At 45.6% G+C, this 27,408-nt stretch overlaps 1 protein-coding gene across 1 annotated transcript; it reads right to left on the reverse strand.

The window, feature by feature from the left end:
* Positions 1 to 2,578: 2,578 nt before the first annotated feature.
* Positions 2,579 to 26,316, reverse strand: REXO2 (RNA exonuclease 2). The gene is made up of 7 exons (XM_040425260.1): positions 26,099 to 26,316; positions 21,053 to 21,136; positions 19,476 to 19,553; positions 15,014 to 15,125; positions 12,811 to 12,919; positions 4,140 to 4,193; positions 2,579 to 2,829 (listed from the first exon to the last, which is right to left on the reverse strand). The coding sequence occupies exons 1-7, from the start codon at positions 26,219 to 26,221 to the stop codon at positions 2,742 to 2,744; spliced, it is 648 nt and encodes a 215-aa protein (XP_040281194.1). The 5' UTR covers positions 26,222 to 26,316; the 3' UTR covers positions 2,579 to 2,741.
* Positions 26,317 to 27,408: the final 1,092 nt, after the last annotated feature.

The raw sequence follows: 27,408 nt of genomic DNA on the forward strand, positions 1-27,408 counted from the left end.
CAGAGAAAATGGATATATTCTCATTGACTTACATTGTGGGTCAGGACGGATCCACATGGCGGACAGAAAAACACTGCAGGCAGCGTTTTGGTGTCCGCCTCCAGAGCCGAATGGAGACTGATCGGAGGCAAACTGATGCATTCTGAGCGGATCCTTTTCCATTTAGAATGCATTCTCAGAGCCCTGAACGGATCTCACAAACGGAAAGCCCAAACACCAGTGTGAAAGTAGCCTAAGGCGTAGTGCGTTATGTAAAGCTTGACATGCCATGCATTTACAGTATAGAGCAGGAAGGTGTTAATAATGGTTGACAGTTTTTGTTCTACTGCCTTCACTTTCAGTGCATCTGCAGATGATTTTTTTTCTGGTTCTCAGTGAATCCGACAGCTTATAAACACTAATTTTAAGCCATAAAAAATTCTTTACATTGCAATATTCTGACATCCAACCATAACCTTTTTAGATTTCTGACTAGAGAGTTGTTGATCTGTAATTTCTATTTATACCATTTTGAGGTGAGTCTGACTTCTTCCTAACTTTTTATTTAGTTTATTTTGGGAGGCTACACAACCATAATTTTATTTAACCAGTTGTCACTAGTCTCTTGTAAAAATACATGTTGGTTTCAACCCAGCGGAGAAAAGCAAAAACCTTAAATGCTATATGATAGTAACATCAATACTCACCAGCGTTTAAAACCAAGGCACCACCATTAAAAGGGTTGTACCACAAAAAATATTCTAGTTTTCAAACCAGCACCTGGATCTGAATACTTTAGTAATTGCATGTATTATTGCATAAGTTATTCAATAAAATCTATCTGTATAGCGCCACCTGCTGTTTGTTCTTTTCCTATTTCTTTGTCCATGCTCAGTTCCATCCTTCATCTGCATCCTGAGCTGTGATAGGGAGAGCTGAGACACGCCCCCTGAGCTGTGATAGGGAGAGCTGAGACACGCCCCCTGAGCTGTGATAGGGAGAGCTGAGACACGCCCTTTGAGCTGTGATAGGGAGAGCTGAGACACGCCCCCTGAACTGTGATAGGGAGAGCTGAGACACGCCCCCTGAACTGTGATAGGGAGAGCTGAGACACGCCCCCTGAACTGTGATAGGGAGAGCTGAGACACGCCCCCTGAACTGTGATAGGGAGAGCTGAGACACGCCCCCTGAACTGTGATAGGGAGAGCTGAGACACGCCCCCTGAACTGTGATAGGGAGAGCTGAGACACGCCCCCTGAACTGTGATAGGGAGAGCTGAGACACGCCCCCTGAACTGTGATAGGGAGAGCTGAGACACGCCCCCTGAACTGTGATAGGGAGAGCTGAGACACGCCCCCTGAACTGTGATAGGGAGAGCTGAGACACGCCCCCTGAGCTGTAATAGGGAGAGCTGAGACACGCACCCTTAGTTGCTGCAGAAAAGACACTCCCCTTGAGCTGTCATCTTGATATAAATCTAGCAGAGCAATGAATGAGGAGATCACTGGATCCATGTGAGGTGCAGGGCTGGTTCTAGCTTTGTTAGAAAGAGATTGTCATGTACTATATAATTTTTTACATTAGTCATGGGATGACCTTTAAATGAATGGCCATCCATGTAATGCATGGATACATCAGAGCAGCTGTCTTGACACAGAGGGGAAGTCCATGTCCAGCGTGCTGTGGATTTGAGGATCTGTATTATGCACCGATTTTCAAGCAGAAATTTTCCAGTACATATTGAATGGCATTTAGAAAACCCAGTCCAACTGTATTGCACTGTAAATTGCTGCAGATTTGCGGTGTGGAATTCCCACCTGTGTAGCAAGATATTTCAGTGGTCCTTTGCCCTTTAATTCCTTGTAATGTAGTTGGTTAGTGGTACCAGGCAGAGTTCCTGAGGTCTGAAATAACTGTACAATGCATACTGAAGGCGGGGCTAGGGAGTTAGAAAACAGGTAGGTATGTAACAATGAGGTTATCTCCATTGAAGACATCAGGATAAGATGTATCTTGCTACTACCAACTCATATGGGCATCTACCAGGTGTCAAGTTGGTCAATGTGGAGCTGGGTCATTTGTCCTCTAGTGTAAAAACTGCCATTTCTTCATTGTTTAACTGCTCGCCGTCGCAACTTACACCTATGTTGTCCCATTCACTTCTATGGGACGGCTTCTTCCTATTCAAGTAAATTGGAAGGAGCTGTCCCATAGAAGTGAATGTGACAGCGAGCAGGTACACAATGAAGAGAAGGCAAGGCTTGCATTGTCGGGGGTGCCAGGAGTCGGCCCCCTGCCGATCTGATATTGATGAAGTACTCTGTGGATAGGTCATCAATATAAATAAAGAGGACAACTCCTTTAAGCCTATTTATTCCCGGATCTCAGAATTCACAATAATACAGCACCACAAATCTGCGGCAGATACACTACATTGGAACTTGACCTTATAAGTGAATGGGGTCCACAAAGTACTGTGAACACGCTTCATAACAAATCAGTGCTGTTGAGCAAGGCCACAGTTATATAAAAAATAAAAAATAAAAAAAATACTGGTAATAAGAATGGGAAAATTTAAAAATAAAAATAAACAAACAAATAAAATTCAAATAAGCAAGTTTATTAAATAGGTAAAATATTCGATTCCTGTGCTGATTCATCCACAACACCCACAGAACTTTGGTCTTACAAATGAATATGCAGAGCAACCCTGCTGAGCCCCTGTACTGGACGTAAAGTAAAATGTAGAATAACTCCCCGTCTTATTCCATGTCATCTGTTGCCTTCTTAAATATGCTCTGCCTGTAAAACTGAAGCTCCTTAATGCTTTCTCTGATATCATCCAAAGCTCTGAAAAAGAGGGGGAAAAAACAGTCACTAAGCGCCCAGTTATCAATACAGGAAAGGTGCAATCCCATGTCAGTGTTATAACATATCCATAGGACCTCTGGAAACCCCATCAATCATAGCGGTGATTGTAGCCCCGAGAAGAAAAGGGAACTGCAACTCATTGAAGTGAGCCCCAACTTCACACTAATTTCCCAAAAGAGGGAAGCAACCTCACATTTCGTTATCTCGACTAGGATAGAATCCATTTTTTTTTAAAAGAAATATGCAAGTGGAACAAGAATTACAAACGTGTTAAAGCCCTGTTAGGAAATGTCTGGTACACTGCTGACATCTAGTGGGTATTTTAGGAACTTCATGTTATGGACAACGCTAGAGACCTGCAAACTGATTTACTGCTACTTCCTAACTGGGGTCACTCGATTGCTATTGGATGTAACAATATGCACTGGTGACCATGCTGGCACATCTCTAGGGGTGAGGCTATGTATTCAGCTTTTTTGTGCAGTTTTTGGAGCCAAAATCATGAGTGGGACAAAAAAGGATACGGATATGACTTTTTAAAATCCGCTTCTGGTTTTGGCTTCAAAAATTGGATAAAGCTCAACACGTGGAAGCAACTTTAATAGGTTAAAAATCTGGATTAATTTTTTTTATTGCAAAGGGTGAAATCTGCAACAGTTCAGTGGCAAATCCTTGTCAACGCGTCTTACATGCAGATTTCGCGGCGGATTTGAGCACGGAGTAAAAATACACCACGTGTGAATCCCCCCCTACAGAGGCTAGTGCCTAGTTTTTTTCTGATACAGAGCTCCAAAACCCCTGTATGATCCAAAACAGGGATGTCCAACTTCTGGCCCTACAGCTGTTGCAAGACTTCAACTCCTAGAATATCTGTAGGCCAGGGATCAGCAACCTTTGGCACTCCAGCTGGTGTAAAACTACAACTCCCAGCATGCCAACGTGCTCAGCTGCTCTTCCAACTGTCATCGAAGTGAAGCATTTTGGGAGTTGTAGTCTCAGAACAGCTGCAGTGCCAGAGGTTGCCGATCCCCAGAGGTAGGGACTTTGTGAAGGAAACCTCAGGGCCTGTTTCTCTCGAGTAGCCTCTAATAGACTGCTGAAAGGTTTTTGGGCAGGCAGTGATCAATACGAAGAGTCAGGAAACAGTGTGGGCCGAAGCCAAACACCTTTAGACATCAGCAAGGACCAAAGAACCTTGTCCTTGTACTAGGACATTCAGTAGGAAGCCACTAGACATGGCAGGAACATTACGACCCATGGAGATGGTGGTACGGAGATGTTGCACCTACCTATGAGAAGCGGCTTTCTTTGGTGCACATTCATATTCCACAGGATACCAACGTCTGAAAGAAGAGGAGAATCGCGGTAAACTTCCAGATGTATTATGTATCAAACTCAAAGATTGAAGCAAATCTTCATGCATGTGTTCAATAAGAGGGGAGTAGATTGGGGCAGACGCCTCAGGCAGTGGTTTATCTCCCTTGAGAACAAAGGATCGGGCATATTGTATTTCAACAAGCCTGATCCTTTTGCTCTCGAGGGAGATAAACCCTTCTTTCCGCCACGACATCTGTTGCAGGGGTGAGAGTTGGGACACCACCATACACGTTAGATCAAAATCAATAGGTCCGGCCAAAGTTCATCTAATGTGTATAGTCACCTTCAACAGTCTCCACAACAGGACAACTGAGAACCATAATCTTTAGGGAGGGACTACTGCCTGAAGGACCTTACATCCTATTGCATCTAACGGCCATTAATCCTGAGCCCTGCCTCTGGGCCTCGGTAAAGAAAGTGGATCCAAGAAATGAAATCAGACTTCTAGAATACTTTAGTGCTGGAGCACCTACCAGCGCATCAATAACTCAGTCTTCCAGATACACTGGCAGTTGGACAATTAAAGGGAATTGGACAGCAAGATATTAGAGTTAATTACTCTTACCGGTAATTGGATTTTCCAATAGCCTCCACAACGGCACTCTCAGGAGGGTCTCCCCGCCTCCCCAGGACAGGAAACAGCGTAGAAGCTCAAGTTTAAAAGGCCCCCTCCCTTTACCCGATTCAGTTAATGACGCAGGACTCGTTAGTATTGAAATATTCAACAATATAATATTACATAAATCATGTCATAAGAAACACAAAGAGTGGTTGGGAAAGCTCCAGTGCCTTTGTAGAGGCTATGGGAAAATCCAATTACCGGTAAGAGTAATTAACCCTTTACCCCGGCGCCTCCACAACGGCACTCACAGGAGGAATAACAGAATTATTTTTTTAGGGTGGGACTACCGCAGATAATACTTCTCTGCCAAAAGATAAATCATAATTATGGAGCACATCCAATTTGTAATGTCTGAAAAAAGTACTAGGGTTTCCCCAAGTGGCTGCATATTTGATCCACAGATGCAGAGGCATGGTCTGCCCATGAGGCAGACATTGCCCTAGTAGAACGCGCCTTTATCCCTTTAGGAAGAGTCAAGTCCTTCTGAATGTAGCAGAATTCAATGGTATTTCTTATCCATCTTGTGATGGTACTCTTGCTTGCTGCAGATCCTTTATGGTGACCCTGATACTGCAGAAGAAGATGGTCCGAGTTTCTGAATTCTTTGGTGACGTCTAAGTTAGTATGCATCTTCTTACATCCAGATTATGGTATTTCTTATCTAATTCGGAGGATAGATCTGGACAGAAGGAAGGTAGGGATACCTCCTGCTGTCGATGGAATCTGGAAACAACTTTTGGCAAAAACATCGGATTATGCCTGAGAATAATGCTGTCTTCTAAGAACGTGAGGTAAGGTAGTCTGCAGGAAAAGGCTTGGATTCCCCCAACTCTTCTAGCCGATGTAATTGCCAATAAAAAGGTGCTTTTAAATGTCAGAAGTTTTAGCGGAATATTCTGTAAGGGTTCAAAGGGCGTATCCGTTAGAACATCAAGCACCAGATTTAACAACCAAGGAGGTATATTAGAATGGACAAATGGAAATAGTCTTTGCCCCTTTTAGGAATCGTTTTATTAGGGGTAGATCCGCGAGTTTTGTTTCTAGAAAGTTACTTCACGCTGAAACTTGCATCTTAAGGGTGCTTGGTCTGAGCCCTTTATCTAGACCTGCTTGTAGGAATTCCAGTATTAGGCCTCATGCACACGACCGTGCCGTATTTTGCGGTCCGCAAAAAACAGAAGCCGCCCATGTTGCCTTCCGCAATTTTCAGAACGGAAGCCGGCAATATAAATGCCTGTTCTTGTCGCAAAGCGCGGACAAGAATAGGACATGTTATATTTTTTTAGCGGAACGGAGCAACGGATGCGGACAGCACACTGAGTGCTGTCCGCATCTTTTGCAGCCCAATTGAAGTGAATGGGTCCGCATCCGAGCCACCAAAACGGCGGCTCAGATGCGGACCCAAACAACGGTCGTGTGCATGAGGCCATCGGGGAATATCAGGATCTCGATAGTGACACCATCTATTTCCTGCAAATATTAAGAAGGCTTTCCATTTTCTTGTGTAGATCTTGGACGTTGTGTCCTTTTTACTCAACAAAAGTGTGGATATTACAGGATCTGACAGACCCTTTTGTTTCAACATAACTTGTTCAGTCTCCAAGCTGTTAGGTGTAATTGAGACACATGGATGAGATACTGGACCCTGATGCAGAAGGCCTGGATATGATGGGAGAATCCATAATTCCCCCGCTACGAGGTCGGAAAGGAGGCGTAAGGGTGCCATCAGAATCATCTGCACTTTTTCTTCTATCGCCTTCATCAGCATTCTCGGTATTAAACTGAAAGGTGGACATGCATAAAGGAGGCCCTCTGGCCATGGGGCGGATAGAGCGTCCACAAACAACGGCTAATCCTTTAAGGAGAGGGAGCAGAATTTTCCTACTGGTTTGTTCTTTTGGTTTGCAAACAGGTCTATGACCGCAGTCTCCCACTTTTTCGATATCTGATCGAACATATCGGGGTCTAATGACTATTCTTCCCTCTTTTAAATTCTCTCTGCCGAGATAGTCCGCTACTAAGTTTTCCTTGCCTTTGAGATGGACGGACGTTTTTAGATTCTTTTCTGCCAAGCAAAATATCTCCCCCAACAGATTTCTCAGAGCTCTGCTTTTTGTCCCTCCTTTCCGGTTTAAATAGGCCACCGTGGTGGAATTGTCAGACAGAATTTTTACATATTGGGATTTTACAGTTGATTGGAGAGAGAGGAGTATTTTGAAGACTGCCATCAGCTCTTTTAGATTTGAAGATGCTTCTGCCATTTTTTGACTCCAAACACCTAGTATTACCTGATCTTTGGTGTGGCCTCCCCATCCGCGATTGCTGGCATTGGTAGAAATAAGGACTTCATTTGTGTGTCGCCTGACTGAAGATTCTTTCTTATTTTCCACCACAGGAGAGACTGCTTTACCTTTAAAGGAACTTTATCCTCTTGTCTAGGGTATTCTGATTTCCATCCCAGTTCTCCAGGAGAAATGATTGTAGTGGCCTTGTGTGGTGTTGGGCCCACCGCACTACTGGAATTGTGGACGTCAAATGGCCTAAAAGCGTCATGATGTCTCTGAAGGATACTGTTCTGGACTTGCAAAACAGAGAGACCTTTTGAGATAGAGAAATCTGTTATTCTAGAGGAAAAAAAAAAAACGACATGCGATTGCGAGAGTTTAACTTGACCCCCAAAAATATTTTCTCTCTGCTTGGAACTAAGCCTGACTTTTCTTTGTTTAGTAACCAGCCCAATTCCCGCAACTTCTTTTGAACCATCTGTAGATGTAACTGGAGAATTTGGAGGGACGGAGCTCTAATCAAAAAATTGTCCAAATACGGAACGATTAAGATACCCTTGTCACTTCTGCCATGACCTTTGAAAAAATTCTGGGAGCTGAGGACAACCCGAAGGGAAGGGCCTGAAACTGAAAGTAACGCTTCTCTCCTTTCAGAAATATCGCCAGTCTGACATTTGATAGTTTTTGAGAATGGGCACATGGTAATATGCATCAGAAAGGTCGAGAGTTACCATTTAGAAATCTTGAATCAGGAGATTTACTGTTGGCCTGATTGTCTCCATCTTGAATTTTTTGTAGACTATGCTCTTGTTCAACCTTTTCGAACTAAAAAGACTGGAGAATAAAACCCCGTTCCCTCCTGATCTTTTGGTACCGGAACTATGACTTGTTTTTGTAGCAGCAATAATATCTCTGATTCCAGAGCCTGCTGTTTTTCTAGTCGACTCAAAGGCTTGTTGCTGGTGTACAAATCTCGAGGAAGAGTAGCGAACTCTAGCTTGTAACCTTCTCTTATGGTATTTCTTTCCCAAGGGGAGGTAGAAATGTTTTCCCAGGCCGAGGCAAATCTTTTTAATCTGCCTCCTACCTGAAATATGGCGTCATTGAGAAGACTTTGCAGTGGATTCTGGGGTGAACAAAAAACCTTTCCCCTTACATCTTGAGGATTGCCATCTTCCAGAAATGTCTTTCCTCCTTTGATCTGATCCTATTTTGGCTCCGAAAGGACCGTCTGTTGGAAAAATTTTGAGTCTGAAGGGCAGCCTTTCTTCCTGTCTGATGCCTTCTCCAAAATGTCATCTAAGGCTAAACCAAACAACTTATCCCCCTCACACGGAATAGAGCACAGACGACTCAACGAGGTAGCATCCCTGGACCAGGATCTGAGCCATACAGCTCAACGAGTGGCATACGATAAGGCAGCAGACCTAGCCGAGAGCCTTACTAGATCCGCCGAGGCATCTGACAAAAAATTTGAAGCCTGCTTCAAAATAGGGATAGGCCAGGATCTCATCTCTGGGGGTACCTCCCGCCAGGTGTTCCTCCAGCTGGGTTAACCAGACCGATAATGATCTGGAGGTACAGGGAGCAGCTATACTAGGCCTCAGCATAGCTGCATTGGTCTCCCATGCCTGCTTGAGAAAACCTTCACATTTCTTATTCATTGGATCCTTTAAGAGGCCCATGTCCTCAAAAGGTAAAGAAGTCTTTTTTGATATGCGGGCAACTGGAGTGTTGATCTTGGGAACTTTATCCCACGAGGATGAGTCTGATTCTGCAAAGGGGTATTTTCTTTTAAAAGGCATTCGTAATTGTATTTCGCTTTTCTGGATTCTTCCATTCTTTAGCGATCAACATTTTAATGTTATTATGGACGGGGAAGACTTTCCTTTTCGCCCAATTTTTGAAACATTTTATCCTGAACGGATTGACATTCCTTTACGTCCTCAATGTTCATAGTAGCTCCTATTGTTTTGAATAATTTTTCCGTATCTTCGGGTCTACAAAAAGGCTTCCCTGATTTGTCCTCAGAAGATTCGGACTCTGCCAGTGAAAATATTTCACCCTCATTCGAGTCTGGATCACATGGGAATTCCGCTATCTGTGATCTCTGTGAGGTTGACGGTTGGGGGGCACCTGGTGGTAATCACCGCGCTTACTTCCTCCTTGATAATATATTTCTTATGGATTCTAGGAAGGATGGTGATTCTTCAGTTATTACTTTGTCTGTACACCTAGTACAGAGCGTCTTTTTAGACTTAGACGGCAGGGATTTTTTGCACATTGCACATTTTCTCAGTGCTGAATCTCCGCTAGAGGTCTTTACGGTGCTGGCCTCCCTGCCCTATAAAGTAAGATGCATTTTTGGGCCAAATTAGCAACTAAGAATTTTAAATGAAGGCCAGCACCAACACCAATGGGAGAGAGAAACAATATAACTGTGCTCCCTCTACCCCCAAATAGAGGTAACATGTGAGACACAACTGTTAGGCTACGTTCACACGGGCGAGATTTCGCCCGCACTGAATCCCGACCTATTCATTTCAATGGGGCTGTTTCACGCAACGCAGGCCCCATAGAAGTGAATGGGGTTGCGTGAAAATCGCAAGCAAGTGCGGATGCGGTGCGATTTTCACGCATGGTTGCTAGATGACAGTCTATTCACTGTATTATTTTCCCTTATAACATGGTTATAAGGGAAAATAATAGCATTCTGAAAACAGAATGCTTAGTAGGTGATCAATTGAGGGTTAAAATAAAAAAAATAAAAAATTAACTCACCTTCTCCTCTTGATCGCGTAGTTACCGGTCTCTTTACTTCTTTAATGATGAGCTGTGGGCTAAAGGACCTGTGGTGACATCAGATCACATGCTCCAATCACATGGTCCATCATTAAAGAAGTAAAGAAGAGACCGGTAACTACGCGATCAAGAGGAGAAGGTGAGTTAATTATTTTATTTTTTTTAACCCTCAATTAATCACCTACTAAGCATTTTGTTTTCAGAATGCTATTATTTTCCCTTATAACCATGTTATAAGGGAAAATAATAACATCTACACAACTCCTAACCCAAACATGAACTTCTGTGAAGAAGTTCGGGTCTGGGTACCACAGTCAGTTTTTTATCACGCGCGTGCAAAACACATTGCACCCGTCCGATAAAAACTGAACATCGGAACGCAATCGCAGTCAAAACTGACTGCAATTCCGTTCCTACTCGCGCGGGTTTGCTGCAATGCACCGGGACGCATCCGGACACGCCCGTGTGAACCCAGCCTTAGGAGGAGGCTTACCGGGCTCTGGGCAGAAGAAGGATCCACAGGTCTGCAGGACATGTCAGGAACTTCCAAGGGAGCGGACATGCTGCACATGCAGGACGCCGTTTACTGTACTCCCTGCTCCTGACATTCCTCTGGTATCCGCCAGGTCTCTGACGTCATGTGCTGGCGGAAGTGACGCGCAGAGACCTGGCAAAGCGGAACTCTGCCCAGAAGTTCCGGCCTGTTAGGCGCATGCGCGAGTGATTCATCGCTTCCCCAGGTACCGTCACCGGGGAAGCAGAGGCCCGGGGCCGCCTTCACTGAAGGGCTTACGCCAAAGGAACGGGACAGAGGCGCAAGGCCCTCTTCAATCCCCGTCCCCTGCACAGACCCTCCCGAATGGGGCAAACTTAACAGGCCGTGCGAAACTTCACTTGTACTCCCGACACTGCAGGAGCGGCTTCCACTCTATCCCTTGAGGACAGGAAACAACAACTGAAGCAGGTAAAGGGAGGAGGCCTTGTAAACTTGAGCTTCTACGTTGTTTCCTGTCCTGGGGAGGCGGGGACACCCTCCTATGAGTGCCATTGTGGAGGCGCCGGGGAAAATTTAACTAAGCCCATAACCTTGTCTGTCCAAGCATGTTGTCCCTCATGGTGTCCTTGTCTTGATTTTGTATACAGAGAAAATAATCTGTATTCAGCCCTCCCGCAGTAAGGAGTGTTTTCAAGTCAAGAAGGCTGGCTCTTTCATCCTCAGTCAAGCTCACCATGCCTAGATCCTGCCTCCTGCCCCATGATTGATGTTTCAGAGCTGTGGTTACATCCTCCCCTAGCCTCATGCACATCTGGAGTAAATGCAGTTTGACCTCACTATCTGGCGCATGCACAGTGAAGCCAGGAGCTGTAACACCCAACTTCACAGGCGCTGTTGGGGAGAAAGACTGTCTGCATGAGATGTGGAGCAGTGAGGGGTTGACGTAACCACAGCTCTGAAAAGCTAGTGTAAAACTATTTTTTTTAAAGTTGTAATTAATCTGGCTTAAAAGCTATGTACACCTTCGGGACAATTTATGATTGCATTTTACTCATTTTGGGCTGAAAATCTTTTCTTCAATTGGTGTTTATTAAAAATAATGAGCCGTTCTATCACTTTTTGCTTTTAATAACCCTTCTCTAAATTAGTAAGAGGTTATTTAAGCCATAAAGTCTGAGAGCAGAGATAAGGAGCCCGTCAGCTCCCTGCCTGACGGAAGAGAGAGAAAATTCAGATCCTGCTAATAGAGCATCTCAGCTCTGTACAGAGAAAAGGGAAACATATTTTTAATAAAGGCCAACTGGAAAAATTATTTTTACCTCATAATAAGAACAAAGCAATAATAAAAAAATAAATTAAAAAAATTGCCCCACAAAGGTGTACATAACCTTTAAGTCCACTCAACAGGCTAATCACGACCACTTTTCCACCCACTTTTAAAAACTGGAATAAGTGATGTAAAAGTGCTGTGAAATATTTGCGCAAATAAGCTCGAAAAATTAGATAGCCCTATTTAAAAACTTTTGGACGCCAGAAATCTGCTTGATAAATTCTTCCCAAAGTGTTTTATACAAATTCCACACTTCTTGTGCAGGATCCCTTTGGGTTTAGGGGTAGGCTCCAGGTGTTCATAAATACAAATATGTGACAAGGAGGCAGATGCAAAAAACAGAAGGTTACAACCTGCCCTCAATTATAACAGGGCATATTCTCATTGGACCTGCTTGACTAGCTCTAATTTTCATAGTGAGAGAAGTGTCCTGGGATCTTTCAGTATCCTTCTGATCCTTGGAAGTGTACCACTCTGCAAGTCATCTTGTGGGATCTTGACATAGTCCTCCACTGAAACCCACCACAATACTCATATGACTATGACATGGCACCAGCCAAAGGAAAGGCCTCATCATCTCTGTGGTCCTAGACTGCGCTTCAAAAACTCCACGTGGAGACCCATAGGTCAACCATAAAGAGGGTTTCAACAGTCAAAACAAAAGAGGATAAGGGAAAGGAATCCTTTGCATTTCCAAACCACAGCTGCTATTCTCATTTCACACATTTATACAGCTTATCCACACATGACGAATGTCTGACAGATAAGAGGGCCACTCTTCGAACTGGTGCCCCCTGACCCTGTGCCACCTCACCCCATCCCGCTCCCTGGATGCAGCGGCCATAAGGCAGGACAGGGAAGACAGGTTTGAGCTCCAGAGCATGTGGCATATCCTGTGGTGTGATACCCCCGGCCCTTGGCTTGTATGCCTCTGAAGGGAAACACGCTGAAGGTAGGTGCTGGAGAGGGGACCTGTCCCTTACAGAGGTGAGCACTCTCAGGGGTGCCATCACAGAGACAACCAGGTCAATGAAGAATAATCTGTTACCTGCATAACTCCTTCACGGTACTGACATCAACTATCCTGTAATGCAGGTGTCTCATAAACTGCGGCATATATTTGTTCAGAAACTGTTTATCCACGTGCACAGAATTTCCTAAGAAAAAGAAAAGAAAACGCATTATACTTTCAAGGTTTCCATCATATTAAGAAAAAAAAAAAATTACTGCATCAAGACGTAGGTGAATTTGGCCTACACTGCCCCAAACATTGCATATAGGCTATAGGGACACCTTCACATCCCACTAATCAGGGCCAAAGTGGTCCTGCAATTTCCCAGGAACCTTCACAGAATCTGCTCTGGTGTACAGACATCCCACGTCCCCCATCAATGGGATTAAGTTACGGCTATGTCCACAGGTTGGATTAAAATCCAACAGGAATCTCAGGGTGCGTCCTTCGGATGGGGATTTGCTGCAGATGTGCAGTGCATCTTCAGCATAACCGCATAAGGATCAGAGCTGCTGTTCAATAGGGGCTAAGCCGCTAAACCCCATTCACATACACAGAAGACAGATATCGCACAAGACCGAAAACAGCTTGTAAATCCAGGACCCCTGACTTTGATGAAATAATATCCAAAATATAAAAAAAAAAAAAAAAAACCTGGCTACAACATCCACAGGATAGGAGATAGTCAGGGACCCAACCCTTGGGGTCCCTTGTCCATCATAGGAAGGGGAGTCTGTCCCACCTCCAAGACCTGTCCTATCTCCTGAACAGGTCGTTCAACCCCCGCCCCACCTGGTGAGGCTGCTGCTGGCCGTAATAAAATGGAAAGACGGGCAGCTCTCTCCATTCCTACAGAAACAGCTGGGCACGCTCACTCAGATCCTATAGAAGTGAATGGAGTAAGCTGTGAACATGCACACACCTGCATCATCCCCTGAAGACGCTGTGTAACAGCGAAACATGTCGGGATGCAGTGTGTGTGAGAGTTAGTTTTTTTAGGCAGTGATATGCGGGAGAAGCTCTAACTACTAGTAAAATAAAGATACTTTTATAGCAGCAGCGAACCATAGGGCTTAGATCTAAATAGATGCAGTTTGCATAGAAGGCAGTGGTTATAAGGAGTGTATAGGAGATGGAGAGAGATTTATATGAAGCGAGAGGAGGAATAAAGTAATATTAGGTGACACCACCAGTGCACCAGCACTATACATGTCCCTATATACCTAAGGGAATGATAATAAATAATAGATCCTGACGCTCCGCTAACATATTGTATCCCTTGAGAGGGTAATAAATAACAGAATCACCTCTCCTCACCCTCCCCTCCCCCTGTTCTCAATACGAATAGGAGAAAAAGCCATTTTTTCAAGAAGGTCGCATGAAATGCTATGTACTACTATAAGAATATATATAACCAAGAGCAAAGAATATAGAGCCTTCCCGCATCACAGATATTTTTAAACACGTATTTAGCATAGTAATAATATGGATATTTGAATAAAAGGTCACTATTTATTAATAAGACTTAAAAGTGAAGTTTTAAAAAGAAAAACAGTACTTGATCCGAAAACGTAAATAGGTCCCTAGGGACCACTAGCTAGTAAATAGCTGTGAACATGCACACACCTACCTCTCCATTTATTCCCCACTAGGATGCGGCGGTGAGGGCTGACTAGGCATGATGGGCCAAGACACCCATGTTCTGGAGATACATGTGGGCCCTGAAGTGCCTGTGGGTATGGCATAATTGTCCAAGATGCAAATACCTTTAAATGGGTTCACCAATAATGATTTAAAATGCCACCAGCAACCTGTCCTAGTATACAAGTAGGACTGGTTGCCACCACTTGCAGAACTGCCTAGGGAGGGTGAAGGGACGGGGCACACTACACACTGCTTTACAATAGATGTTATGATGAGATCCTGCGTATCATGTGCCATCATGGCTGAGCAGCCTGACAGGAACGCTCACCAATGTGAAGTTTATGCATGCACCAAAGCGTAGTATGTAGTGAGGCCCCATGTCCCTCACCCACCCAGCCAGCTCTGCAAGTGGAGGCAACCAGTCCTGCTCACATTCTTGGACTGGTTGTTGGTGGCCATTTTACATAATTCCTGGAGAACCCCTTTAATGTTTAGATGTATGTATGCAATTGAGAGGTAAAAGTAGGAAGAAAGCAAGTCTAGTCAGGACACCCCTATATAGATAACATGGCATGCGATAAGGGTCAATGCCTACCAGCCAGAGGGCAGAAGCCGGGTGGAGTGTGTTTTCTAATGAATGACAGGAACTCGTACTCCGCTTGTGCTAATGATATTTTGCTGTCCCTCACGGCTTGGGTAAGGCCAGACTGCAATTAGAAAATAAAAACTTAAGTTATGGTCGGAACAATGAGAATGAACACACTGAGATTTCCTCGGTACAGTAAATGAGCGGTAGAAGAATTAAAGGGGAACTGCAGGTAGAGTCGTGTTGTCCTGACCATAGGCAGCATGAAATAGCAAAAGACTCCCCCTCAATAGAAGCCAAAGAAGGGGGCGTCCAGCATCCCAGACTCTGCTTAAAACTATGTAGTCTCTGAAACAATGCAGCATTAGAGTAAAACTGCGTTCTTCATAGTGAGGCTACGTAATGCTGCTCTAGTTAGGGATTTGCTCGAGGTTAGACAGCTCATGATCCATGTGTCGCTCTGCGCGGGAAGGGGCGATCCCCACACTCAATGTCAGAGTAATACCGCATGTTGCTCTCAGCAAGGTATAGTCTTTATTTTCATATCCAATAAAATATTCTTATCGGATATGAAAATAAAGAACATACCTTGCTGAGAGCAACACGCTCTAGGTTAGGGAAGCATGAATCTAGCCTTAAAGGGACCTCAGAGCTTCCAATAATGCTGCTGCCTGCCATGGGAGAGCACTGCGATCTCTGCAAGCAATAAGAAAGCTAGGTGAAATTACAGAAACACACAAGCTAGTCTAATCCTGGAACAAACCATTAAAGAGAACCTGTCACCTCCAAAAGTGATAAAAACTGCCAGCATTACCTTATAGCAGCCCCCAGTCTGTTATTGATCATGTGTGCGAGCCAGAAATTCGATAATCCATACTTGAGAAAAACGCCTTTTTAATCTCCGTTTCCTATGAGCTTGAAGTAAAGGGGGCAGCAGCCTCCTTGCTTCAAATCAAGCAAAGCCCGCCTCTAACCCGTCCCCTCTTGACTGTAATTTACATATTTTCTATTCCTTGGGATCGCGCAAGTCTGGCGCCTGCGCGGTGCGCCCTTTGTGACTGCACGATCCCGTCTCGGGCTCCCGCAGTCAGCTGGGCATAATTTTCTCACCGAGCGTGCGCCGGCAAGAATCAGCGTGCGCGCCCGCACCGGCGAGGTATATTCACAGCGCGAGCATGATCACTGGCTTGAGTTCTCCTGCAGCCAGTGATCACACTCGCGCTGTGAATATACCTCGCCAGCGCGCATGCCGATTCTTGTTGGCGCGCGCATGCACACACCGAATCTAGCCGGCGCATGCGCAGTGAGAAAATTTATGCCTGGCTGACAGATCTACTCCCAACCCGTCCTCCAAGAGGTCATAAATAAAAACTTTGGGGGACACAATCATTTCTTTTTCTATTTTGCACTTTTCCACTATAACTGGGGCATCCATAGTAGCCCTAGTTACAGAAGAAAGCAGCCCACTGTCCTGTCACCAGTCGCTGTCAAAGGTGATCCATGTCTGCTAAGACCCATCATCTCTGCTAGGCTGGGTCCAATAAGAGCAGCGACATTGCCCCATCCTCCATTCACTGCATGGTGGCGCTCATTAAGCACTACTAGGTAATAAACTACTTCTGTCTTCTATGCGGTGTCCGCAACTGCCTGTGACAGCCTGACCTGACCTCACTGCAGGAGCTTTAAACCTACGGCGTACATTTACAAAAATACAGGTTTAAAGCCCAGGATCAGCTGCGGCCCAAGTAAAAAAAAATAAAAAAATTCAAATGGTTAAAATTTAATTGCATGGCTAGAATTTTCCTCTAAGGCCAGACACGCACATAAGCAGGTTCAATGCTTATCCTCTGACAGGATTGCAAAGCATTACTATGAAAGTCCTGGAATCTACTGGATGACAGACATAATGCTGAGCGATCCTGTCTGAGGAGGGGAGGACAGAATGGGAACTTACACTGACACACGCTGCGAGTTTCTCACATTGAACTCCGTGTGCCTGGCCTGATATCTATGGGAAGGATGGATGCAGCTGCCGTGAATATTTGGTGCTGCTGAAAGGGCAGGAAGTGGATAAGATGGAAAGTAGAAACTTTGTCTGCAGGTATCCATACCGAAAAAAATTGTAGGATCTAAAAAGGAAAACAAAGGCCATCTCGGGACATACTACAGTCCTGATCAAAAGTTTAAGACCACTTGAAAAATGGCAAAAAATCATATTTAGCATGGCTGGATCTTAACAAGGTTCCAAGTAGAGCTTCAACATGCAACAAGAAGAAATGGGAGTGAGACAAAACATTTTTTGAGCATTCAATTTAATGAAAACAACGAATAAACTGAAACGGGCTGTTTTTCAGCTGATCAAAAGTTTAGGACCTCACCTCCAAAAAAAAAAAAACTAAACCCCCCCAAAACAGAAATCCAACTTCCAAACATGAACTCAGTAATGAGTAGCTCCGCCGTTATTGTTTATCACTTCAAAAATTCGTTTCGGCATGCTTGAGGCAAGCGTTTCCATGAGGTGAGTGGGAACATTTCTCCAAGTGGTGAAGACGGCCGCACGAAGGCCATCTACTGTCTGGAACTGTTGTCCATTTTTGTAAACTTCCCTTGCCATCCATCCCCAAAGGTTCTCAATTGGATTTAGATCAGGGGAACACGCAGGATGGGCCAAAAGAGTGATGTTATTCTCCTGGAAGAAGTCCCCTGTCCTGCGGGCATTGTGTACTGTAGCGTTGTCCTGTTGAAAAACCCAGTCGTTACCACACAGATGAGGGCCCTCAGTCATGAGGAATGCTCTCTGCAACATCTGGACATAGCCAGCGGCCGTTTGACGCCCCTGCACTTCCTGAAGCTCCATTGTTCCACTGAAGGAAAAAGCACCCCAGACCATTATGGCGCCCCCTCCACTGTGGCGCGTAGAAAACATCTCAGGTGGGATCTGCTTGTCATGCCAGTAACGTTGGAAACCATCAGGACCATCAAGGTTAATTTTTTTCTCATCAGAGAATAAAAAACTTTCTTCCACCTTTGAATGTCACATGTTTGGTGCTCTCTTGCAAAGTCCAAACGAGCAGTTCTGTGGCGTTCAAGGAGACGAGGTCTTTGAAGACGTTTTTTGTTTTTGAAGCCCTTCAGTCTCAGATGCCGTCTGATGGTTATGGGGCTGCAGTCAGCACCAGTAAGGGCCTTAATTGGGTCCAGGATCGCCCAGTGTCTTGACGGACAGCCAATTGGATCCTCCGGCTCAGTGCTGATGAAATTTTTTTGGGGTCTTCCACTTGACTTTTTTGTTCCATAACCCTCAGGATCATTTAAGAAATTCCAAATTACTGTCTCACTGCGTCCCACCTCCGAAGCAGTGGCGCGCTGTGAGAGACCCTGCTTATGCAGTTCAACAACCCGACCACGTTCAAAAAGGGAGAGTTTTTTTACCTTTGCCATCACAACGTGTGTCTACCTGACAGAAAATGACAATGAATCCACATCTTTGCACAGATTTGGCCTTTTAAAGGCATGTGGTCCTAAACTTTTGATCAGCTGAAAAACAGCCTGTTTCAGTTTATTCGTTGTTTTCATTAAATTGAATGCTCAAAAAATGTTTTGTCTCACTCCCATTTCTTCTTGTTGCATGTCGAAGCTCTACTTGGAACCTTGTTAAGATCCAGCCATGCTAAATATGATTTTTTTGCCATTTTTCAAGTGGTCTTAAACTTTTGATCAGGACTGTATGTGCAGATTTAGCACAGATTTCACATTATGCATTGCAAAGGATTAGATCCACGGTGAAAAACAAAAATCAATCAGTTACGCACAGGAATAAAAATGATTCAGATTTGAAAATCTACAGCCTGCTACGATTTCTACACAAATCCCAGCCACGTGTAATGTGCTGTGCAACGCTGTGGATTTGCAGTGAGGAATACGCACAGCAAATCCGCTGCACTTTCACCATGTCTGAACAGGGCCCAAGGCTTTATTCTCTTTACAAGGGATCCGATTGTTTCCCTGTATCTCCTGTATCTGCGCACGTAAATGTGACAGAGCCAATCAATCACCGACGGACCCCACTGTGTTCAGGATAGGTCATCAATATGAGATGGGTGGGGGTCCGAATCCTGAGCCCCTCGACGATCAGCTGTTTGAAGAGAACACGGCGCTTGTACAAGCATTGCGTTCACTCCACTGTTTATCTGCGCGCCGTCAACACTACAGGATAATTGCAGCTGACGAGCGCTGCGTTCTCTTCAAACAGCTGATCTGATACTGATGACCTATCCTGAGGAGATGGGAAACCGGACAATCCTGTTAAAGAGATCAGTCAGGGTTTCAATAGTCTCCACTGCAAGAATAGTATAGCGCTGCAGACTGTAATATCATGCAAGTAAGAAATATAAAAATCCTAGCAAAAAAAATAAAAAATCCAAAACGGATCCCACAGAGTCTGACATACTGCGTAGTATATACACATTACCTTTCCATGATGCTCCTTGCACCAGTTAGACATGCTATCCAGTAACTCATCCGGCTGTTTAATTATCAAATTGGGGCCCTGCAGAAAAAATTTAAATAAAATATTTGTTATTGTTCAGATATACTCATAAATCAAATACAAATATTCTGACAGATCAAAGATGGCTCCCTTGCTCACAGCAGACTATGTACCACCATATCTGCACCCAGAAACCATGCTTCAAGAAGCAAAGACCTTCATGATAGCATCCAATGGGATGTGGTAACATTTTTCTGTAGAAGATTATGGTTTATTTATTAAAGAGGTTTCCCGAGACTTTAAGGTCCCATTCAGACAAACGTAAGGCCTCTGAGTCACGTGTTGCGAACCACAAACGGCAGGTACGCAATACATAGGCACCAGCCATGTGAACTCGGTGCTTGACCTGAATGGGTTCCGCAATCTGCAACATACGGCAAAAGACAGAACATGTCCTGTCTTTTGAAGTGCAGAGGAACGGACCTGGAAGCCCACGGAAGGTCTTCCGAATGTTTCCATGGGCTTCCGATTCGTGCCTCTGCTCCACAAAATATATGACATGACATCTTTTGCTGCATCTTGCGGATCGCGGACCCATTCAAGTCAAATGGGGCCTTGTCTTAATGGGGCCTTATAATGATGACCCACCCTCTGGATAGTTCATCAGTATGTGATCGGTGGAGGTCCGACACCCGGGACCCCGCCAATCAGCTGTTTGAGAAGGCACCTGCGCTCGCAGTAGCACCATAGCCTTCTCTCAGCTTTCCGTAGGCCGCGTAACATCAGGTTTATCGGTCACGTGACCTAGGCGGACTTCAGACCCATTGAAGTGAATGAGGCTTAGCGGGATACCAAGCACAGGCGCTATACAATGGATGGCCAATACATGGATGAGAGAAGGCCACTCCGCTACTGCCAGTGCGTTCTCAAACAGCTGATCGGCAGGGGTCCCTGGGGTGACCAGATAGGTCATCCGTATAAAAGTCTCAGAAAACACCTTTAACACTTTAAATGGGTTCTCCATGAGGATTTTATTTATTTTTTTATCTGCCCAGACTACCCTCAACACTGCATATTTTTGCCCCATGTCTCTAATGCCAGCACTTTCCTTCCCCTGTTCTCAGCATCACTGCCTCCTGGCAGGATGTTGACATGCAGGACTTCCTGTTTTCCTCAGCTTCCTGCTGGATTTTCTAACCATCATGTTTCTCAGGGCTTTCTCCGCCTGCCATACTGTTCCCCCCCCCCCATCTGACGGACGCATGCGCACTGCTGTAAAAGAAGCCGATGCCCTCAGTGGTTATTGGGAGTGCACATGCTGGGCCTGGTGGTGAAATGCGCTCTTGAGGAATCTCGGCAAGAGAGGATGACGTAGCAGCATCACAGGGCTGGCCAGACACAAGAACACCGCCCCATGGGCACTTGCCCTCATTTGCATACGTGTATAACCTCGTACCATTGCCATCATGTGTTTGTGTCCATGCACGCAACAGCAGCAGTATAAAACATGGAAGGTTGGTGACATACTCCATGATAACCTGGCTTTGGCACGCACTTACCTCAGCGAGTATGTTGAGCTCAGAATCCGTTATTAAACAAGCCATCTCAATAATCTCATCCTTCCTGATGTCCAGTCCGGTCATCTGCAACACAAAGCAAACATGAACTATAGGATGAACCGGTCATTAAACCAAGACAATTGATACATTGTGAGGCTCAAAACCGACCAAATGAGATTCTCGTAGGCCTCTACGTGAGTTCAGTAGAATATTGGGGCCCAAGAATTACTCTCCAACTGCCTGGATGCCACGGTCACTAGTGACCACAGCATCTAGGGGTTAAACAGCCGGGATTGAAGCGATCTAAAGCCTTACAGTATGATCCAGGCTCTGGTGACAGCTGGGCTCCTGCAGGTTTCGTGTGGCCCGATATTAGAGTCCGCCTCTTAACTGTGGCGACTCTAACGCCAACAGGCCACAGATTAAGATTGTCATGCCTCCCTAATACAAGTCCCCCAATGTCCTTTGGTTTTTAGACCTTTATCCGATTTTCGTCCTCATTATTTTATCCCAGGAAGGAGATCTGGACCCTGGACGTATGGCTGGAAATTGAGACAAGGGCCGAGACCATTCAGTCATAACAGTAACGTAGAGAAATTGTATATTCGGTGAATACTGCACAGAGTAAAAAGACCCAAAAAGTATATGGCAACTGGCCTAATTCTGATACATGGGGAGGGGGGGGGCAGCATTATATTCTACTGTCACCACCAGCGATGTCAGTTTTGCTGATAACTTCAGAGTCCGATCGGTGGAGGAAAGCCCTGCATGATATCAGGAAGACAGACTGGGAATGGAGATCTTCTGGATTCCCTAAAAAAAAATAAAAAAAAATCATGCAGTTACCAAACTGCCTCCAAAAGGAAACTTGTGTCAACAACTGGGGTGGGGGGGGTTCATCTTCTGTCACCACCAGTGATGTCCACAGTTGCACTGAGAGCTCCACTAGATTATGATCTGTGGAGGAAAGGCCTGAAAGATACCTCAAGATCGTGGAGATAGACTAGGAATGGATATCTTCTTGACACTACAAAAGAAAAGTGAAGGTTCCCAATGGCCTCTAAAAGAGTAACTGGTGTCAAAAATGCAAAAATTGGGGGTTGGGGGGGGGGGAGCAGCATTTTCTTTTTCTCGTCACCACCAGTGATGTCCACAGTTGTGCTGAGAGCTCCTGAGCCCAATCCAAGAAGAAAAGTCCTGCATGATATCGGGATATCGTTGCAACAGACTGGGAACGGAGACCTTCTGGATACCACAAAAAGCATGCAGGTTCCCTATAGGGGGCAGTATTTTCTTCTTCTTTAATTATCTGGAGTGATGTCCACAGAGATCTCCAGTCAGACCTGTGGAGGAGCGGCCTGCCTGATTTTAGGACATCATGGAGACAGAATGGGAACGGAGATCTTCTGGATACCACAAACAAGGTAGACTATGTCAAAAACAGGGAGGAGGGGGGACGGACAGCGTTTTATTCTTTCACCAGCAGTGATATCCACAGTTGAGCTGTGAGCTCCATCGTCCGATCAGTGGGGGAAAGGTCTGCATGATACTGGGACAACAGGGAGACAACTAGGGTCGGAGACTGGATATATTATGCGCGTAACCCTATAACTTACAATTGGAAATAACACGTCGTAGACATCAATGTGTCATCAGTTTGTCGTGATAACTGTTTGGGTCCAGGGTTCTAGGACCGATCGCCTTTCCTTGGGGTCAATAAGGATTTTTTGTTCTGTGGCGAAGTTTTTTGCCTTCTTCTGGATCAACAACTTTAGGTGTAAGCATCATCATGTTAACAATTCAAATCTCGGCGTCCTCTTCATTCTTTAATCCCCTGAGGACACGCACCGTACATGTACTCCACATACCATCACTTTAAAGATGGTGCCCACTCAAAAGCGGAGTGGGTTCCACAGCCTGCTGTTTCACACAGCAGACGCCTCCAAGGTTAATGTCTGTGATAACGCCAATCAATTGTGACCATGGCATCTGAGGTGGCTTTCCCCAGGAGTGTAGAGCTCCTGGGCCCGAACGGCTTCCCCATGCAGAGATTGGCAAAGCTGTTAACTTGTGTCAGGCTCCATTCACACATCCGTAATAATGGGTCCACATCAGTTGCGCAAATTGCGGAACGGTTGAGGACCCATTCATTCTCTATGGGGACGGAATGGATGCGGAGAGCACACTATGTGCTCTACTGCATCCACATTTCCGGAGCGCACCCCCAATCTTCGGTCCGCGGCTCCCGAAAAAATAGAACATGTTCTATTCTTGTCCTCAATTGCGGACAAGAATAGGCATTTCTACGGGGGGTGCCGGCCGGGTGTATTGCGGATCCACAATGCACTACGGATCTGTGAATGGACCCTTAATAGCATTGGTCTCCCCGAAGAGTTCCAGACTATTAGACCCCTAGCAGACTAGCGTGTGCAGATTAGGTCCGGATGCGTTGCGGATGCGTTCAGTGAAAAATGCGCGATTTGCAAACAAGGTCATTCAGTTTTGTCTGCAATCGCATTCAGTTGTTCAATTTTTATCGCGCAGGTGCAATGCGATTTAATGCGTTTTCCACACGTGTGATAAAAAACTAAAGGTTTGCAAACAACATCTCTTAGCAACCATCCCTGGAAAACGCATCGCATCCACACTTGCTTGCGGATGCGATTTTCACGCAGCTCCATTCACTTCTATGGGGCCAGCGTTGCGTAAAAAAATATCGCAGAATATAGAACATGCTGTGATTTTCACGCAACGCACAAGTGATGCGTGAAAATCACCGCTCATCTGCACAGCCCCATTGACATGAATGGGTCCGGATTCCGTGCGGGCGCAATGCGTTCACATCACACATTGCATCCGCTCGCAATATTCGCTCGTGTGAAAGGGGTCTTACAGTTGTAGTCCTTATGGAGGCCTGCAGGTGGCAGGGCTCCATAAGAAAATAGCATCTCTGCCATACACTGCAATGCTATGCAGGCCGAAGCAATCTGAAGATTGGGTGGGGAAACTTAAAAAAAAAAGTCAAAAATAAAAAATTCCCCCTTTCCTAAGAATAAAAATAAACAAGAAAAAACAAAGATCAGATGGGTCCCAAAACGCACAAACTATTAAAATATAAACATATGTATCTCATACAGTTAACACCGTAATGGAAAAAAAAAAAAAATCGAATTAGCCGATTTGCCGTTTTTTCATCACTTCCCCTCCTCCCCAAAAAAATTTAATAAAAGTAATCAAAAACTCTCCAAAATGGAAAAAAATATAATGGTAAAAATACAGATCACGCAGAAAAGTTTTGGACATAGAGGTGTCCGTGCACACAGCGGTTTGTGCCGCATGCCCAAGAACGAGGCAAAAAAAAAACAAAAACTGGAGCACATGCCTTGTGCCAAATTTGTTGCGTTTTTGTGGGTTTTTTCCAGAAAGGGGCGTGGCTAAGACATCCTAAAACGAGCCAAATTTATGTTGTGAGGCTCCATATTGTCAGGGTCCGGGGGACGTCCTCTCGTCGCGTTGTTAGAAATTATATTTTATTTAGCGGTTTCTTTGTCCTATCTGTTCCTGGGAGAGCTGGGTGGTAACCAGCACTGCCTCCCTAGGCTTCTGTTATGTGGTATTACACAGGAGCAGGGACTGCTGAAACATGGTCACTTTTTTCCACTGACTGACAGCAAGCAGAGATCTTCTCCTGGGCACCCCACTCCTACACCTGTCAGTGACAGACGCACAGAGCACAATGCCTGTATCGGGGTGGGGAGATCCACTGCTGCTGGCAGGACCAGGGGGCACACAGGCTGGGCATGGCAACCTCCAGTCACAGACGGGCACCTCCTTATTCCAGTGTATGCCACCAGGGTGCCTGGGCAGTGTCACCAGACCAGACACTGGCATCCCTATACTGCACAGGGTGGCATCACCGCTGCCTGAGAACAGGATGCTACAGGGTCATGTGACTGGAACCTCCCTTGAAGTCTGGTCATGTGACCGACAGGAGGGGCACTCAACACTTTTCATGTGATTGTGCAATGCATGCTGGGGTTTGTAGTACCACAAGGTGCCTGGGATTGTAAAGCATATCCAATATGTCTGCCAGGCCAGTCCTGGTCACGGAGTGGTCAGCACCCATGGACTCACCGGCCAGTTACAACCTCACGTGACATCTGTTTGGATTGGGAACCTGCCTGGTGATGATCAAAGCCCTGCTGGGGGTCCGACAGTCCTACATAAAAGGGGTAGTCATTGATGGCTATCCTCAGGATTGGTGGGGGTTTAACACCCTGCACCCCCACCAATCAGGGGATTATACAGTGAATGAAACCGAAAGCAGACAGCGCCATCCACTGTGTAGTGGCCATGATGAGGTACTGCAGCTTCTGTTCAAATGAGCAAATCAGCTGCTGTAGGCCGATGGGGGAAACCACAAAGTGGACAGAGACCTCCATCCGCTGTATAGGTCCTGTCGTCGGTGGCTGCTCGGGGAGGATGCAGGGTGTCGGACCCCCAGCAATCCAGAGAATGGGCCACCAATAACTGAGTACTGGAAAACCCCTTTAATTGGAGGGTGGAGGGAATACATTGTACCAATGGTGCCCATATTCCCATAGTTGTGCAACCAACTACTGCAGGACACCTTCTAAGCTAATCCAAAAGAGACAACCAATATGGCGGCACTTCCCATTATCGCTTTTGACGCATTTAAAGTTTGCTGCCAACTGGGGGGGGAGCCTCTGTCTGTGACAGCGCCAACCCCCCCAGAAAGGGTGCCTGCACATCCTTTACAGGGGGTTGACTGACCCCTGAGTGGCAAATAGCACCCTAAAAATTCACTCTACACCCACTACCCTAGCTGATAGGATCCACAATCCCCCTTCTTTAAGGTTAGGTGGTAGAGTCCAACTGATGGGACCCTCAATGTACCCCCCCCCCCCTTAAGGTAAGGTGGTAGAGTCCAACTGATGGGACCCTCAATGTCCCCCCCTTCTTTAAGGTAAGGTGGTAGAGTCCAGCTAATGGCAGAAATGATGGTGACAGTGGTGGACCGCTCACCTCCAAGTCCACCCACACCATCCTCTGCTCCATGCCCTCCGACATGCTGCTCCGCCGCCTGACAGCCGGGGACGACAAACACCGAGACACAAATCTGCTCAGCCCCGAGCGAGAAACCAGCATAACGGGCGCTGCTGCTATGGTTACACTGCGCCCCACACCATGCCTGCAACTGAGCAGGCACTAGCAAACCGGAAGCAGCCCAGCCGGCACACGCTGGACTAAGCCACGCCCCCTTCTCTCTGATTGGTCTGTAGGCTGAGGGTGACGTCATCAGCCCGCTCCTTTTGATGATCCCATGCGCCGTAAGGACCTTGTCGTCGCGTAGGTCACGTGACATTCACCGCCTTTATTCTCAAAGTGACCGTGCGCCTCACCCCAAACGCTATCGTTAGGGCTAGTTATTAGTATTTTTGTATAACATTACTAATTTTTATTACCGCGACTGCTTCAAACCCGCGTGACTTTAGCATGTCACGTGACCGTATGCCATCACAAGGTCCTTACGGCGCATGGCGTTTAAATGCAATTCGTCTTTGATGTCATCTGGCTGGGGAAGAGAAGGGGGGGGGGGGGCAGGGCAGGGGAGAGTTTAGTCCAGCCATGGCCAACCTGCGGCTCTCCAGCTGTTGTAAAACTACAACTCCCACCATGCCCTGCTGCAGGCTGATAGCTTTAGGCAGTCTAAGCATGGTGGGAGTTGTAGTTTTGCAACAGCTGGAGAGCCTCAGGTTGGCCATGCCTGTCTCTTGTCTGGCTTTCACTGTTCTTTGGACTCTGCTGGTCATGAAGGTGGTGGCGGCTGTTCTGTTTAGGGGTCAGGATTAGGGATGAAACATCCGAAGTCGATTCGCATAAAACTTTGTTCCAATACAGTATTAGAATGTATTGGCCCTGATGAGCCGAAGTTATTGCTTCGCGGAATAACTTCATAAATTAATTTGTACCGTACCACATGGAACCGAACCTGAGTTCGGGAAATTGTTTTTTTTACAGTACAAATTAATTTCTGAAGTTATCGCGGGAAGCAATAACTTTGTTTCATCAGGGCCAATACATTCCAATACCGTACACCGCTCCTGCTCCATAAAGTATTGGAACTAAGTTTTATGCGAATCGACTTCGGATGTTTCATCTCTAGTCAGGATAATAATTAGCTGAGAATTGCCAGTTAAATATTATTTATCATGCAGACAAAGTTAATACAAGGCGCTTACTAATGTATTGTTATTATCCATATTGCTTCCTTTGCTGGCTATATACTACACACACACACACTATATACCGCACACACACTATATACTACACAC

The sequence above is a fragment of the Bufo bufo genome, chromosome 1 (assembly GCF_905171765.1).
Source record: "Bufo bufo chromosome 1, aBufBuf1.1, whole genome shotgun sequence".
Taxonomy (NCBI): Eukaryota; Metazoa; Chordata; class Amphibia; order Anura; family Bufonidae; genus Bufo; species Bufo bufo.

What these genes read in the sequence shown, in the direction of transcription:
- REXO2 (XM_040425260.1), bottom strand. Translation starts at nt 26,221, where the DNA reads ATGCTGGTTTCTCGCTCGGGGCTGAGCAGATTTGTGTCTCGGTGTTTG. An exon ending in AGCTCAACATACTCGCTGAG is followed by an intron (nt 19,554 to 21,052) that starts GTAAGTGCGTGC and finishes TTTTTTCTGCAG; the next exon opens with GGCCCCAATTTGATAATTAA. An exon ending in GCAAGGAGCATCATGGAAAG is followed by an intron (nt 15,126 to 19,475) that starts GTAATGTGTATA and finishes TTCTAATTGCAG; the next exon opens with TCTGGCCTTACCCAAGCCGT.